Consider the following 16287-nt stretch of genomic DNA (forward strand, 5'->3'; position numbering starts at 1 on the left):
AAGCTGATACCGTTTTGTTGCAAAAGTCACTTTCTGAGTCAAAGATCATAGAGTTGGCGACACTAGGCAGTTACCAGCAGTGTCTCGCAGTGGTTCCTACTTTTACCTAGCATGGCTACAGTGAAAGAGGGATATCCCATATTCTAACAGTCGGAACAAGGTTTTAAAAGTTGACCGTGTTCATAAACTCTACCATACACGCCCTCCTTACCAGGCAAATATTGAGCTTGAAAACACCTACCATTGATTACTTCTTCGACTACATCGAATCACTGATACGTCGACTTCCACATGGCTCTCATGGCGTCGAAAAAGAGCGAATCTCTTCCTATTCAGCCGCCTCGGGTGGATCTAGAAGCCCTAGGAGCAGAGTGCCATGAACTAGCGACAAAGCTCAAAGATCATTTGTCATCCAATGGCCACCCGCAGCCGTCCTTCGACTCCAACGGCCCAACGGGATTTCCCTCCATGGATTCCGAGACGGAAGCGGCCAGACAGCAGCTGCGAGAAGCCGCAAAGACGCTCCTGGAGCTGGTGTCAGAGCCGGACGATGTTTTGACCGAAGATCTGTATAACAAGGTCCATGACCTGAACGCCTTTGCCTACGTGTCCCGTTTCCAAGTTGCAGAGAGCATACCTCTTCAGGGAGCCGTCTCCTATGCGGATCTCGCCTCGAAAACCGGCACCGAGGTTACCCAGCTCAAGAGGGCGCTGCGCCATCTGATGGCCTTGCATGTCTTTGTGGAGCCTGAGCCCGGCCGTGTCGCGCACACGGCATCTTCCAAGCGGCTCGTCGAATCGCGGGGCGTGCGTCTCTACAACGAGTTCGTGAGCAGAGACACGTTCAAACTGGCGGCATTCCAGCTTGACGCCATCGAGAAGTGGGGTCACGGCGGCACCCAGCCGGACCAGGCGGCTCACAACATTGTGTTCGGCACTGACAAGCCGCTCTTCGCCTACTTTGCCGAGAACCCCGCGAAGATGAGCGACTTCAGCGAGCTGATGGAATTCATGTCCAAGTCGCGGTTCCAGACCGCGGACCACCTCATCAACGGCTTCGATTGGGCCTCGCTGGGCCCGGCTAAGATGGTGGATATGGGCGGTAATGTAGGCCACTGCAGCGCGCAGATCGTGGTCGCCAACCCGGAGATGACTTCCGTGGTCCAGGACCTGCCGGAGGTGGTTGCGCGGGCCCGCAGCCCGAAAAACAGCGCCGTGCCAGCGGAGCTGCGCGAGAGCGGCCGCGTGACCTTCATGGAGCACGACCTCTTCGCGCCGCAGCCCGTCGACGCCGACGTCTACTTCATGCGCATGATCCTTCACGACTGGTCCGACGACAAGTGCGTCACCATTCTCCGGCACGTCGTCGCCGCCCTCGCTCGCCGACCCGGTGCCAGGCTGCTCATTATGGACACGGTACTCCCGCAGCCTGGCGAGTGGCCAACCGTTACTGAAAGGCCTATGCGGTCCATGGATCTCCAGATGGCGTTGATGACGAATGCGAAGGAGCGAGACTTTGGAGAGTTTGAGGCCTTATTCCGACGCGCCGACCCGCGTCTCTCAATCCGTAACGTGGTGAAGCCGCTGGGAAGCCTCATGTCTTTGCTCGAGGTGTTTCTGAGCCCAGAAGAGAGTCATTAATCAAGGAATACGGGACTGTCGGAGGCAACGTACCACTTCCATAGAATGTCCCGGTTAACAGGGTAGCAAACTGGACGACGTGAAAATTGTCAGACATCTGATTACAAGCTCCCGGCGTTAATAAATTTAAAACGTTCTTTTCCTTGGATATTTCAAGCCGACTACATCTTATGACCCAAAATCGGAGTGGCAATTGACTTCTGCAATCGGTTGACTATTCTTTATGTATTTTCAACGCATTTTAAACATCATCATTGCAGTGCAAACGCCGATTTAGCAGCTGAATACATTCGAGAAAGAAAGCTCAAGGCTGATTTGTTCAGTCACTCTTGCAGTGGTTAATCTCCTCACTTGACATGTGCTACTGTAAAGACAGGAGAGAGGATTCACTTTGAGACAAGTTTGACTATTTAGAACAGATCGGGTTTGCGCACACTTAAATACAATTCATCTATGAACCCTACAGCTAGATTCTAGCAAAGATACAACCTAGGGGTTGCTCATGGGGGACGGTGGTGCAGGGATGAAAGGCACATCAAAAGCCTCCAGAAACTTGCTCGAATGGACGTATTCGTCGTGTTGCTTGCAGTACATGGCAAAGCTGAAAATCTCGTTCCCTGATTCGTCTGGTTTAGTAATTCTTGTACTGTAATGGAGAAAACGAGGACTCTAGTCTTACCGGTCGGCGGTTTACCTCGCTCTCCCGATGCATCTCTGCCTCTCACGCGACTCAACTCCTGGATGCGATCGACCCTGGCCTTGCGGCAGCGCTCGTATAGTTGCAGTCTGCCAGGAACCTGCCCTGTTTTGGTTCCAAGAGGCAGCATGACGGCCAGAGAGACGGCGTCTTCCATTGCCGATGCGGCACCTTGAGCAAGGACTTCGTGATGGCAACCATAGCATTAGCATTACAGTCTCCCAAAGAGCAGGGGTGGTGCTATCAGTAGGGTTGTGAACTCACATGGCGTGAAGGGGTGTGCAGCGTCCCCGAGCAGAGCAACAGAGTTTTTGGCCCAGATGGGCAGAGCGCTCATGTCGAACAAGGGCCACATTGTAATGCTCTGTTCGTCAGTCTTTTCTAACATCCGCTGCACCGGCGATGCAAATATGGAAAAGGCGGACAGCAGGTTCTCTTTCTTCGGTCCGGCAGCTTTAATTGTCACATTAGCATGATAGGAAAGGGTAAACAGAAAGCGGCATTACATACCTTCAGCCAATTGGCGCGGGACAATAGGAAGAACGTTGAGGTACTCGCCCTGGGAGCACGGGTAAAGGATGATGCGCCTGTCTGGTCCAACTAGGTCCATCATGCTACCAGGCTTCTCGACGAAGACGCGTGTTTCTGGATCCTCTCTAAGGCTCTTGGTCGGGATCAAGAATCGGAAGCAGCTCAGGGCCGACGGATGTTCTTGGTAAGACTCTCCGAAGACCACCTTGCGTGTTCGGGAGTGGACTCCGTCGGCACCGATGATCACGTCTGCCTTGACGGTCGTGCCGTCGGCGAGCGTGATGGTGTTGGCGTCTTCATCCACACTCTTAATCTCACATCCGGCGTGGAGCACGGCACCCAGCTCAGTCGCCCTTTTCTTCAGAGTGCTGTGGAGATCGACTCTGTGAATGAAATAGCATTTCTTCAGACGTCTTGGTCAGCCTGACCCCAATGCTCTCGCTACATTTAACGGAGACGAATGATTTTCGTCGCATATCAACTCACTTGTGCACGCTGCTCCGACAGGGTTGCCTCCTTCACCTTGTCGGTTATCTCTTGCATCACGTCCAGACTGGCACCATCCATCATCATCATCTTGGAGCAGAACCAAACACGATCAGCGTCCATTTCTTGCGCCGGGCTTGCTTTGGGACTCACATTCTCCATGGTCGTCGCTCCAAATTTCTCAGGCTCAAACCCATAGCGACGGAGCAGGGTTGTCGAGTTTGGCTGCAGCGCGATGGCGGCGCCCTTCTCATTTGCCATCTGGGACTGCTCGTAGACCTAAGAGAGAATAAGCATTGTTCTGGTGGCCCCTTCTACTCGCTCATGGGGCGCTTCATCGCCTGCGTCACCAAACCAGAAGCGCAACTCACATCAACATCTTGGCCTGTCTCACGAAGAGCACACGCGGCCATCAAACCCCCGATGCCTGCTCCGATAATGACAACTTTCAAAGGCGAGCGGGATTCCATAATGATACAGGACCTTGGAAAAGAGGTAACAAGACTCAACAGGCTGACTATACGAGATATTAAAAACGACAATATCTTTATCTTGTCGAGATGAAAGTTAAGGCCAAAGGCTGCGGTCCGGTTCCCAGATGTATTCGTTTCTTTCGTATGCATGCAACGATATTGCTTCGCCTTTAACTGCATACCTTGCTTTCTTGAATATCGCTCGTCTGACGAAGAGGAGTCGATTTAAGGTTTTCGGCCGGAGTGGAAGCCTAGCGCGAAATTTGACAAACCCACCTAAACCACCGGCCGAGCCGATGACTTACACTAAAGTTTCGCAGTTAATTTCATGTTCCCCGCACATCTCCACGGGCTTAGGAGCAGGGCTAGCGCAGGGGTAAGTAGGTCTCTCCCAGGGTAGGGGTTCGAGGTTGAAGTCCAGGGGTCCAGGGGCAGTTCCGTAGTTCTGACACCGCAATTGTGAATGCCGACTTCGGACAAATCTAATACGAAGCTAGCCCAGTTAAAGTTCAGTTTAATATATGCGTCGTGTACAACTTACTCATTCGAAATGCCCAGGCTGCTGACACATATGTATCAAAATAGGACATTGCAGTACGGTCAATTCGGCCAGGTCAACAAGAGGGAATAGGTCGGAAGTCTGTCGTCTGAACTGGACGTCTCCAGTCCCGGCCCGGCGAACGGTATTTTCGTAAAGCCCGTGCAGAGTGCAGGTACAGAGAGTAATGGTTTGACAAGGCATGACAGCCCACACTCCGGCTCCCACATTGGCACTGTAGCCGTCATGTGGCATGGGATGGAGTACAAAATACGATTGGCCTTCTAGATACTCTGACTCCCATGTCCGCTCAGACACCAAGCTCCCGCCAGTCTCTTTTTTCTGGCCTTATTAGTGTGGCATCAATGACGACTCCCTCTTTTCGGGTTTTCAGCTAGAAGCAAACCACCCGCAATGGAGAACGAAAGCGCCGTGCTCTATCCCAACCCGAAAGTTGGCGAGAGCGTTTATAATTACGCCTGCGCTAAGTCGCTCAGCCTCCCTCCACACATCGAAGACTATCATGCTTGGATTTATGCCAGTCAGGGCCGGATGGCCATGATGAGCAGTTCTATCTTCCAGGGCAAGTCTTTGCACTGGCTGGCCCGTGTGATCGGTGCGAAGAGAGGTAAGAGGAACGGCATCGGAACGCCGTCGTACCCGCATACCCGATGCAACGAAGCCAGAACGATTGACACTTGTATGAACAGTTCTGGAAATAGGTGTCTACCTTGGCTTCACGAGCCTTGTTTGGGCTGATGCTGTCGGGCCCCAGGGCAAGGTTGTGGGTCTTGAGCTGTCCGCTGAGTACGCGAGCCAAGCCCGCAAGATTGCGAGAGATAACGGCGCTCAGAACGTCGAGGTCGTCGAGGGCGACGCGGCAGAATTGTACGCCGGCCGCACCATCCCCCCTCCCTTACATAGGCTGTCGGCTAACCGGCACTATCTGCAGGCTTGGAGATCTCTCCCCCGAAGAGGCGTTTGACATCATCTTCATTGACGCGGACAAGGAGCGTTATCCTGCCTATTTGGATTCTATACTCGAAAAGTCCCAGCCCGGCGCGAAAAGCCGTCTACTTCGCCCTGGTGGAATTATCATCGCCGACAACGTAATCCGTCGCGGCCTGGTGGCAAACAGTACCGACGAGAATCCCTGGGCGGAAAGGTTTAGGAACATTGGGCTTTGGTCGGATAAAGATATGGAGGCGCTGGACAGTTTTAACACGAAGGTGGCCACCAACCGTCGCCTCGAGAATCTGCTACTCCCACTGTTTGATGGAATGGGCATGTCTAGACTAGTTGACTAAGAATGGCGCCGCCTTTATTGCAGATTTAGCCGAGAATGTTACAACCTCATTGCCTCATCTGGTGTGTCGCTGGGCGGGCCGACCTGGCATCGTGTTATTTAGCACGTGACCCCTCAACCATCATCCCTAGCCGTTGCAGGGCTGTGGGCCTGTTTTAAGTCGGAATTACCTTTATTAAGCACCTATTACAGCGCATCAGCCTGCCCGAAGACTTCGACGTGACATAGTAAAGATAAGGTGTTATGAGACCTAAGTTCTCTACTGACCTGTTAGTAACGCCGGGCACCCACACAACCCATACAGAAGCTTTTTAGAGATTTTTGGGTAATAGACCTAATCCCCTTTCTTCTTCATCTTTATTTCAGATCGCAAGCCCTTCTAGCTTATATAGCAGCCGCAACGGCATTTGTTTAATGAAGAACTCTAACTAACGCGGAGGAAATTACTAGCTTGTACTTTACATACCTACTGGAAATAAGTTGCTAATTATTACACTTATTAAATGACTGGCCTTACTGTAAGCAAAAGGAAAGTTGTATAGGTAATTGCTATAAATAATAAGCATATTTGAAGAGAATCTTCTAATTCCTAACGAGGATACATATTCTTTAGTTTGAAAGAGGGAAGGAAAACCGCATCGAGGAAGCTAACTGCCTGTTGTGAAATATTGGACGGGATTAATAATCTCTATAGTAGCCCAAACATGTATTTTAATTACATTTGTACCATTGTCATTAGTAGGCTACTTGCAGTCTTCCAATCGAATTGTCATAAGCTAGATACAAGTATAGCAGTCACCAACTGCCTGCACGTGCAGATACATGTAGCTACAGACTATATAGTCTTACTTCGCAAAGGTTGGCCTTAGTGAGACATACTTGATTACGCCTGCCTTTACCTTTGACCGCTGTTCTTTGCTTTGCCTTAATTAACTTTGATTGCTACTCACTTCCCTACGTCTTTCAGACGTGTAGATCAGAAAGCCCGTTGTGACCCTTAGCCCAGCCATCGCGCAGCCCAGCCTTCTTGTCAGACCGAAACGGCTGCCACAAGGGCGGTGTTCCGATTACTCTTCTACTCGATTTTTAATGCTAAGGAGAATAAAGATGTGAGCTGTTAATGTAGGGATATTCTTGTCTGAAACGAGACTATTACATGGATAGATTCTTGAAGCTTAAATGGTTCTATATCTTAACCGAATGTACTACCAGGTTCAGAAAGTTATGATTTAAGTAGCTTTGTCACAAAATGATGTCGATATATGGAAGCATGTGTTGTTGATTCAACATCTAGTAACAATGACTGCAGCAGTATATCGAAGAACAGTTGTTTATAACTCGGGCGAAAAAAAAGACAATAAACTTCAATGAAAGCTCCACAATGTATCTCAATTGTTACACATGCCTCAGATGGGTAAACATAACACTTATGACTATGGAACTATATACAAATCATAGCGGCGTCTAAAAGGCCCACTGCTGGCACCACTGAACCATCAGCTCAGGGGTGACAGGCTGCATCTCCCTCGTGCTCTGACTAGCCTTGAGCGTCTTTTCCAGGGAGAAGTGGAATCGAATATCTCTCGTGGCCTCTTCGCCTGGCGTGCCCTTAAAGAAATCCAACAGTTGCAGGGCCGGGTTCCGCGCCACGTCATTTCCCACCTTATCGCTCCGCTCCAAGGCTACCACCCAATCCTCCCAACTGACCAACGATTGAATGCGACCGCCATAGAACCCTTTGATTGCCTCACTCAGTGTTGAGAAATGCCTGGGGTGCGGGTTTACGCCGTAGTAGTATCCGCTGGAAGGGTCCGGTGCCCGCGAGCCTGCTGCTACACCGGCTACCTCGAGCACCAGCCGAGCCGCGCCCTGTGAGGTAACCCAGTTGACTGTGCTCATGACACCCAGATCACGCGGTAGCACACCCAGAGTTCGAACGGATGAGGCGACGAGGCGCGGCAGCCACTCGTCAGGATTCCACACGCCCGCCGCGTCCTCGGGACCAGCGATTTGTCCGACTCGCACGACGGCGGCGGATATCCCACTGCGCTTTGTTGCCGTTTCGAGAATAAGATCCGCGACAAGTTTACCTTGTGCGTACTGACCCGCAGGCACAGCTGACGCGGGGGCGGCTTTGGAGCCGTCCCAGCTCGTGGCGGCCAGCACCGTGGATACGAGCACGAGATGCACGTTTCTGGATGCCTGGAGGCAGAAATCTATCAAGTGCCGTATGCCCTGGATATGCGGCTCAAAGGACTCGAGTGTGAGGTTGAAGTTGACGGGCCACTGGGTGTGGATGACACGGTCCGCGTCGGCAAGCAGCCGCGCGTATGTCTCGGTGCCCAGCCCAAAGTCAGGTTGGGTGAAGTTTGCTTGGAGGAACTCGGCCTTGCTAAGGTCGGTCTTTAGCCCGCGTTCCGCGTTGAGGCGTAGCTGACGGGTCCGGCCATCTTGTGCGCGGTTGAAACAAACCACCTTTTGTACCGCTGGGTTCGTGACGAGGAAGTCGAGCAGGTAGGCGCCAAGCCTTCCCGTGCTTCCGGAGAGAATGACGACCTGTTGCGAGTCTCGTGCTGGTGATCTTTCAGTCTCAGGCTTGTTGGGTAGGGTTTGGGTGTACTTGGCCAGCAAGGAAGACATGGCACGAGACGCTTCAACGTCCGCATCTACTGGTTCCAGTGAGCCGACATGTTGTCCCCAGATTTCTTGGGTGAGATTTCGAGACGACGGTTTCGAGTAAATCATACGCGGCGCGATCCCTTTCAAATCAATACTGTCGCTCTTTCCCTGAAGGGCACCGCGGAGCAAACGACATGCGTTGACAACCTGAAGGGAGTCTATGCCCGCCGAGAAAAAGTCTGTATCTGCCTCAATGGTAGTCGTATAAGTAAGCGTCTGGAAAAGACGGCATACAGACTGCAAGAGGGTTTCTTCCGAGGTAAGATCCAGGTTGCATCGAGCGTCTTTCCATCCAGCGTCTGCTTTTTGGAAAAGATTTTCCACCTCTGACTCGTACAGCTTGATGGAAGGAACTCGATGAACAGTGTCTTTAGCCAGCCTGAGAAAAGGCTTTTCGGCCTTGGTGAGCAAGATGAGCTGCCTACTTATCTGGGCATGCGCCGCCATCTCGCTGTTGGTTTTGGCAATAAGAGGCCATAGCTCCTCCAGCAGATCTTCGGCCTCCTCAGTGCTGTTTGAATGCCGCACGGGTTCGACAAGTAGGGCAGGTTGAAACCTCATTGTGCCCACCACAATGGCGGTTCTGACTTTCGGATGTCCGTTCAGAGCGTTCTCCATCGTCATCGGGTTGAGCTTTTCCCCGTTTGAAAGGACAATCAAGTCATCGCACCTCCCGTGGTATTTCCAGTGGTCCGGCAACGTCGGGTGTTTCTTGAACAAGTCCTTGGAGGACCACTCATCTAGATCTGGGTAGGTGTAAAACACGCCCTGGATGCTAGAAATGGGGTCTTTGCGGATGATAACAAGCTCGAACACGTCATCTTCGCCAGCGACTGATCGCCATTCCGCACCGAGCACGTCCGGGTTTATGAGAAGCCATTGCCATGCGTCAGGGTTTGCCTGCCAATAGTATGGTAACAAGCCGCATCTTGTAATACATGTCAGACTTGCGAGGACGCGATAAACAGAGGGAATGTGCACATACTCGGTGGATCCGAAGGAGTTTTGGAGCACGACGCCCCGGTCAAGCAGCTTCTTGCCAGCGGCATCACTAAGGTTCCCTAAAGCCATGTCGATATTAGCAAGTGCATACGTGGGGCTTTTTTCGCTGGCCGGAGACACTGACCACCTCCAAAGGCTACGAACTTCAACTTGCTGAGTGCCTCACAGCCATTTTCAGTGACACTAAGCTCTTCCAAAACAGAAGGGGGCAGTGAAATGGAGTCAATATCAGCACCAGCGTGTGCCAACTGCTCAAGAATGAAAGCGGCCGTGAATGGCCTGTTAGTAATGGCGAACGTGACCGGCTTGGCCCGGTAAACGTGGAAGCCAAAGAATGTATACAGGCCACTGGAATGGAAGAAGGGCACTGTAATAATCCAGTCAGTGAGACTCCTTTTCGGGGGGGGGAGAGTGTTAATGTTCATACTTGGAGTCAAGTTTCTCTTGGAACGAACCAGACCGCGCACGGCGGACTCCGTTCCGTTCCACGACGGGAGGAGGTGCAGCCTATCATTCAGCATGATCAAACCATTCCGAACTACAATGGGCTTCGGCAATCCCGTGCTCCCACTCGTATGCAGGACAACAAATGGTTCCCACTCAGCTTCCTCTGCGACCTTTAGGTAGGGGAATGGCTCAGCTACGGGATCCTCTGCCAGCCAAAAGTCCAGCGGCGCGAGCAGGTTTGCTTTCAGACTGCTTCGCTTCGCCAACCAGGGCTTCACTGGATCTTGGAACGTTGCGTCGTGGTAAAGTATGTCGCAGTCAGTGAGATTGAAAAGGTTGAGCTGCGCAGCCTCCGAGTTCCGAGGCGACACAAATAGGGCCTATGGCTAAAAGGTTACTAATTGTTGCCTCATGTAGAGAAAGAGCGGAAAAGAGCCGCGGCGACGATGATAACACTCACCTTGTAGCCTGCTTTAATGGCAGCAATAACGAAGATAAGGTACGCGGCGTCATTGGCCCCAATATAAGCCACTGTTGGGAAGCTCTTCGGCTGGGGTATGCCAGACGTCTTCACGAGGTGATGAGCGAGACGGTCGATGGCCGTGGCATATTGGCCATATGAGATCCATCTCCAGCCGTCCTGTGGATTGGACGACAAGGGTATGGAAAAGCATTCGCGCATTGGGTCGATGTTCGCGACATCGTCAATGACATGCGGAATAAGCCGCTTGCCGTAAGCCTCGCTGAGTTGTGGCGCGGACATGGTGGCTGGAATGGTTTGTGATAACAGATTGATAGTTGGGATGGTGTCTGATTGCTTTCTCAAACATGCTATGCTTAGGACGATGAGAATTACACGCACTTGAAGACAGGTTGTTGCAACCGTGTTAAGTCGGCCCCTTGAAGACCATGCTGACGGATATCGGGGAACCCAAGTAGACCGTGTGGATTGAGGTTTACGGGAGTCAAGATCCCTGCGAAGCCGCGAGAAGCTACTTTTAGTTTGTGGGAACGACTCACGAGGCGTTTATCCGAAATCGGGAGTATAAAGCGGGACGACCCTTACACTAAACTGGGGTTTAAACTGAGTTAGAGTTTATGAACCACAAGCCCGTCGGGTTAGGATCGCCACGTAAGGTGTAGGGTACTACCTAGCGGTATCCACTGACGTTGTACCCTCCATGTGGGGTTTGTGGTCCAAAGGACGCAGTTAATTCCTACGACACACCGCCCAAGTTCGTATCGCTCTCCCAGCGAATGAGGATCCACTAAAGAGTTATAAAACATTTTGGTTAGGTAAATCTCGCCAAAGGCCACGTGATACGAAGTACAGTCGGTCTCCGCGGGGAGCAAACACTGGGTCTTGCGAGGGGGTTGTACGTGCGGGAATGGCTTATTGTTCGTCCGAAGGTGGTTTGGCTAGCAATACTGTACTTCCACCATTCTGGCACAGTAATGGGCAAGGTGGGCTCATAACTGTCGGAAAAACGGCGCCGTTAATTGCGGGCAGTAATTTACGCCTAATATTCCTGCAGCTAGATTTATTTGTAAGGTGTTGATGCACCGAGGGTTTTGGTACTGAATAAACTATGCATAGACCTCGAAAGTGCGTTCGAACTTGAACTTTAATGTTGAGACTTTTCCGAGGCTCAACTGCAATTTTACCGTGCCGTTGCAATATTTGCTACCACACTTAGTCGATCCGCCTACATGAGAGATATTCGGATACATTTGTGCCCTCGCTGATTTTCGCGCTAACGACGTCGAATACCGGCATCCGAGACAAAGCGGATGCGATATGGCTCATGGTGGGCAGTTGGTTCCAGTCCAGAGGCTTGAAATCCAACTTCGCGCTGCTGGAACTCGCAACCAATTCAACGGCCTCCGCTTTGGATTCTCCTGCATGAGGGATGACACATGCGTATTCGCCATCCGCCACGCCGGGTCGCCCGACTGCAGGGACATACCTGTATACGATGATCCCGTAGTCTACCACGGTACCAATGGGACCTCTCTCGATGGCGGCGTTGCCGGCCTTGAGACTGCTCAGCGATATATCGGCAAATTTGGCACCGCCCCATGATGCAGTGATACGGCAACTGTCGTCAAATTGGTACATATCCAGGTCGCAGGGCACACTCGGCAGACCGAGCTCCTCACGGCCGGACGTGACAGCTTCGCTGCGCGACACGAGGTGTATCGGCATGAAGGACCCATTGACCACGCCGCCATCCTGCTTTCTATACTGTACCCCGTGGACTTGGAGCGCCAGTGTCACGTAGCCTTCGCCTCCTAGCCACGACATGTTGTCCAAGGACGTGACGACCAGACTGGCGGTACAAAGGGTATCTGCACGCCTGAACTTGAATTTCTCGCTAGGGAAGAGTTGTTCCAGAAATGGCTTAGAGGTCTTGAACTTGACCACAGCTCTCTTAAAACGGGAAGCTGACGCGTCTTTGCGGCTTGTGTCCCGCCGCAGGCCCGAGAAAGATCCAATACCGACCGGCAACAACCGGAAGTCAGCCGGACTTTTGTCGTGTTTCCACTTCCTAAACATGCGCGCTGAGTAGTCCAGCTCATCATGGGAAAACAGCTCGTCTGTGTCTGCCCAGAATAAGTCAGTGCCTTCTCAGCGGGAGCGGCCATGGAGCAAATCTCCATTGACTCACTATTCACCTCGGGTTTCTCGTCATCCCCAAAGTCTCTTCCTGCCTCGCGGGAGTATCCTTGGATACTATGCGCCCTTCTACTACGGATCTCCTCGTACAGCCGTAGCCGTTCAGGCACTGCTTCCGGGTGTGTCCCAAGCGGAAGGACAACAGACAAGCTGGCAGCATCTTCTATTGCTTGCACGGCGCCTTGTCCCTGGTCTTGAAAGCAAAAGTGAGTCAGCCTTCTTGATGATCAACGCTGGGTGGATTGATGAGAGAGACTTACGCGGGGTAAAGGGGTGGGCAGCATCACCGAGCAGGGCCATTCTGCCTTTCGTCCAAGGTATCTGCTCCATGTCCAGTAACTGCCATACTCCTTTTAAAATCCTAGAATCGTCGGATTTGGCGAGCAGACTCTTCACTGCGGGGTGAAAATCGTCGTAAACCTTCAAGATATGCTCGGTTGTCACCCGCGAATTCCATCCTATTTTGAGTGGCGTGTTAACACAACAAGAACATTTCCTTGTGGCATCTATCCACTTACCACCGGTTTTATTTACTTGTGACTCTTCATCAGGATGCATGCACACAAAGTTCAGCATCTCGTTGTTGCTACAGGAATACATGATGATCCTGCGCGTCCTGCCCGCCCAGGCAAGCAGGCTATCGTAAACTTCAGCCAAGGGGCGAGTCGTGGGATCAGCTAGCGCAAGCTTCCTGGGTATCATGAAACGAAAGGCCGACTTCCCGGAGCTGAATGGCTTCGCATCTGTGATGAGGCCTCTCATGACAGACTAGGGCAAGTAGTCAGCTCAGCCAGTCCCAATCTTCTTTCAAAGAACAAGATGATCATCACAGATCAACGATACTTACATATACCCCGTCTGCCCCGAGAATCACATCGGCCGCTACAGCCTGGCCGTCTGCCAAGGTGATAGCTCCATTTACAGGGTCGGCACCGTCGACTCTCGCAGATGTATGGAGCGTTGCGCCAGCCGCGACCGCCTTCGTCTTCAGAGCCTTGTGAAACTTGGCCCGTTGCGCGAGAAGCCATGGATCTGTCCACCTCAGATTTGCTCTGGAGAGGTCGATATCCTTTTCAATTCGGCCGTACTGGTCATGCTCGACGGCGCGGCTCATGGGATTGGCGTCAAAATCCGCCGTGTCAAGCCCCCAACGCCGGAGGATGCTAAGACCATTAGGCATTAGATGCACAGCCGCGCCGATTTCGGTACTAAAACAAGACTGTTCATAGAGGTCAACAATGTGCCCGCTGCGGCGTAAGCCTATAGCGGCAGCCAGACCACCTATACCGGCACCGACGATGGCGACTCGGAGTGGACTTGGGTATTCATCGGCCAGCAATTCTGGGCCACTCGTGGGGGACTGCATCCTGCTTTCGGCTGATGGCTTCACACGTAAACTACTGTTGATGATTTGGTGTACCCGGAGTGGGATGCTACGACTGGTCTGTCGAGAAAGAATTCAGGGTTTGAAGAAAATTAACCAGATGAATGTACGCAACGAAGTACCTGTAAGCTTGGACCGTTTGAAATGAAATGAATGTAGGCAGTTGCATGAAGGGGGAAACACAACGGTCAACCGTTGTCATCTCCACTATCTACCGCTGTCGCCGTATCTTCTCCCCCGCGGGAACCGGGTGGGAAGAGCGAATTGGGGGGCCGCGAGTAATGATGTTCGATCCACTCATCTGCCCGAAGAAAAGAGCGGGAGTCATGCTCATCCCCGATCCTAGAAATGCTAGGGTTCCTAACGTTGAATATCTAGGGAGTTGGCAACGAAGGGGGGTGAGTCTACCAGGCGTAGTCGCCGGCATTCGTCGCATCCCGAATATCCACTAAACACTAAAGCAAAAAAGCTTATAATGTTACGGAACCTTGATGAATCCCACTAAACACTAAAGCACAAAAGCTCAGGGAATCTTAATGGATCCATACACCTATTCCACCAGGAGCCACTTGACGTCACTCTTGCCTGGGGCGGAGTAGACCAATTAGGTACACTACTTCGATAATACTTGTTTAACCAATGATAAACTTGTACAATTAGAGTTTTGGAATAACACTGGGTACTAAGTGGAAAATTTTGGTCTTGGCAAAAATAGCGTCAAGTGGCATCCGATGGGATACAAACACGCCAGTCTCTAGCTGTGGAGATGTACACGCGCATCTTGGGCTCCATCACTCGGTCAATATCAGCCGACTGACTACACACCTCAACAGCCATGAGGGTGAATGCGGCCAGCGGACACCGTCTATTGTCCGTCTCTGTAAAGTAGGTCTTCGGGCTGTTGTTCAACCTTACATGCAGATAACCCGTTCTCTGAGATTTACGGTATCTTTTCATCTTCTGCACTTTTCCTACCTCATCAAGTATCTTCGAAAGTCGGGCGGCCCAGATTTTCGTCGTTAGCCGTCCAACCAGTCAAGTAGTGAAACGACCTAAGAGAGAAATCAACACCAGTCTCTAGACCGTCCAGAATTCCAACATGCCTCGCGCTCCAGTAGTTTGCATCACACATGGCGGTGGTAAGTACTTCACAGTGTCTCTAACTTATGTTGCATATTGATCTTCTTGGGAATGAGTGCTGAACACATAATCTTAGGTCCGATGCCCGTCCTCGAGCCTCAAATGGGTAGCCATGGCCATGACGCGCTTAATGAAAGCCTCCGAACCCGTGTGCGTGAAATCTTGAGATTGGGCACATCTGAAGCGCCTCGTGCCATAGTTGTCATTACCCCTCATTGGCGTCCTGATTATCCAACCGTAACTATGGTCGACAAGCCCCCGATTTGCTATGATTTTGAGCCGAGTCACCCGCCTGCCGCTTGGGATATTCAGTACGAGGCTCCAGGATCTAGCGAGGTGGCAAATCTCGTCTACGACGCTTTTTCTGCAGCTGACCTGAAGACCGGAAAAGATTTTGAGAGAGGTATGTATTCCGGGTTTCTCGACGCACAAACTCGCTCCTTTTGGCTCTTGCTGATTGACCGGACTAATCCCTGACGTGGTACAGGTTTTGACCACGGTGTTTTCATACCATTTATCTTCATCAGCCCGTCAGGCGAGGTGCCTCTGATCTCGGTCTCGATCTCTAGCTCCTCCGACCCTGACCTGTACACTCGGATGGGCCAGGCGCTGATCAAGCTGCGAGAGGACAACATTGCGGTTGTGGGCTCAGGCTTTGCTTCCTACCACAACGTTCCAATGATGCGAAAGCTCTACTTCGCTGATCCCGCTTCGGCGGAGATGACTGAATGGCGCAACAAGGTCACCGACTTTAATAGGGCCCTTGCGGACATCGTGACGACTGCGGATCCTGAAGAGCGAGCCAAACGCCTGCAGAAATGGCGTGAACTACCTTTCGCATACGATGTCCACCCAGATAACGAAGATGAGCATATCCTGCCTCTGTTTGTTTCTTCTGGAGCTGCGGATAACAGCAAGGGGGAATTCTTTTCTGATCCATTTGGCGGTGTCGAGGTGTACACTTTCTATTGGAGTGAATAATGATGCTGCGGAAAACGCATAAGATGGGGTCTTTGAGAGCTTATCAAGAAAACAAATGTGATTAGACACGTATTCATGTCTTTATGCTCAGATAGTTACAAACTTCATTCAATTTGTCATCGGCTGTCCTAAATTTATTCCTACAAACTGAGCCGTGGCCGTCAGCGTTATTTGCTGCACAAACCAGTTGTTAATGACTACGTCGTTATTATATGTTTTGCAATCTCGGCAACTGATAGTACCTGTGGACGGAACAAGGCGACTTGTTCGGACACATCTGAACGTAGCCGAGCATCTCACCAACC

General features: G+C 51.6%; 6 protein-coding genes across 6 annotated transcripts; 3 read left to right on the forward strand and 3 right to left on the reverse strand.

Annotated features, from left to right (window-relative positions):
- Window positions 1-291: 291 nt before the first annotated feature.
- Window positions 292-1641, forward strand: CORC01_04727 (O-methyltransferase; the record flags this gene model as incomplete). Its single annotated transcript, XM_022616374.1, has 1 exon — window positions 292-1641. The coding sequence occupies one exon, from the start codon at window positions 292-294 to the stop codon at window positions 1639-1641; it is 1350 nt and encodes a 449-aa protein (XP_022477225.1).
- Window positions 1642-2130: 489 nt separating this feature from the next.
- CORC01_04728 (FAD binding domain-containing protein) lies at window positions 2131-3825 on the reverse strand (the record flags this gene model as incomplete). The annotated part of the gene is made up of 6 exons (XM_022616375.1): window positions 2131-2258; window positions 2321-2521; window positions 2603-2791; window positions 2849-3272; window positions 3356-3634; window positions 3727-3825. 6 exons carry the CDS (start codon window positions 3823-3825, stop codon window positions 2131-2133), a joined length of 1320 nt encoding a protein of 439 aa, XP_022477226.1.
- A 955-nt stretch (window positions 3826-4780) lies between these two features.
- CORC01_04729 (O-methyltransferase) lies at window positions 4781-5673 on the forward strand (the record flags this gene model as incomplete). The annotated part of the gene is made up of 3 exons (XM_022616376.1): window positions 4781-4994; window positions 5077-5254; window positions 5319-5673. The coding sequence occupies 3 exons, from the start codon at window positions 4781-4783 to the stop codon at window positions 5671-5673; spliced, it is 747 nt and encodes a 248-aa protein (XP_022477227.1).
- Window positions 5674-7136: 1463 nt separating this feature from the next.
- On the reverse strand, window positions 7137-10563 carry CORC01_04730 (male sterility protein; the record flags this gene model as incomplete). The annotated part of the gene is made up of 5 exons (XM_022616377.1): window positions 7137-9279; window positions 9337-9412; window positions 9478-9720; window positions 9781-10180; window positions 10261-10563. 5 exons carry the CDS (start codon window positions 10561-10563, stop codon window positions 7137-7139), a joined length of 3165 nt encoding a protein of 1054 aa, XP_022477228.1.
- Window positions 10564-11493: 930 nt separating this feature from the next.
- Window positions 11494-13843, reverse strand: CORC01_04731 (FAD binding domain-containing protein; the record flags this gene model as incomplete). Its single annotated transcript, XM_022616378.1, has 5 exons — window positions 11494-12404; window positions 12470-12670; window positions 12738-12935; window positions 12996-13245; window positions 13325-13843. 5 exons carry the CDS (start codon window positions 13841-13843, stop codon window positions 11494-11496), a joined length of 2079 nt encoding a protein of 692 aa, XP_022477229.1.
- Window positions 13844-14960: 1117 nt separating this feature from the next.
- CORC01_04732 (uncharacterized protein) lies at window positions 14961-15982 on the forward strand (the record flags this gene model as incomplete). The annotated part of the gene is made up of 3 exons (XM_022616379.1): window positions 14961-15000; window positions 15078-15404; window positions 15489-15982. 3 exons carry the CDS (start codon window positions 14961-14963, stop codon window positions 15980-15982), a joined length of 861 nt encoding a protein of 286 aa, XP_022477230.1.
- Between the last annotated feature and the right edge of the window lie 305 nt (window positions 15983-16287).

The sequence above is a fragment of the Colletotrichum orchidophilum genome (genome assembly GCF_001831195.1).
Source record: "Colletotrichum orchidophilum strain IMI 309357 chromosome Unknown Scaffold_31.1, whole genome shotgun sequence".
NCBI lineage: Eukaryota > Fungi > Ascomycota > Sordariomycetes > Glomerellales > Glomerellaceae > Colletotrichum > Colletotrichum orchidophilum.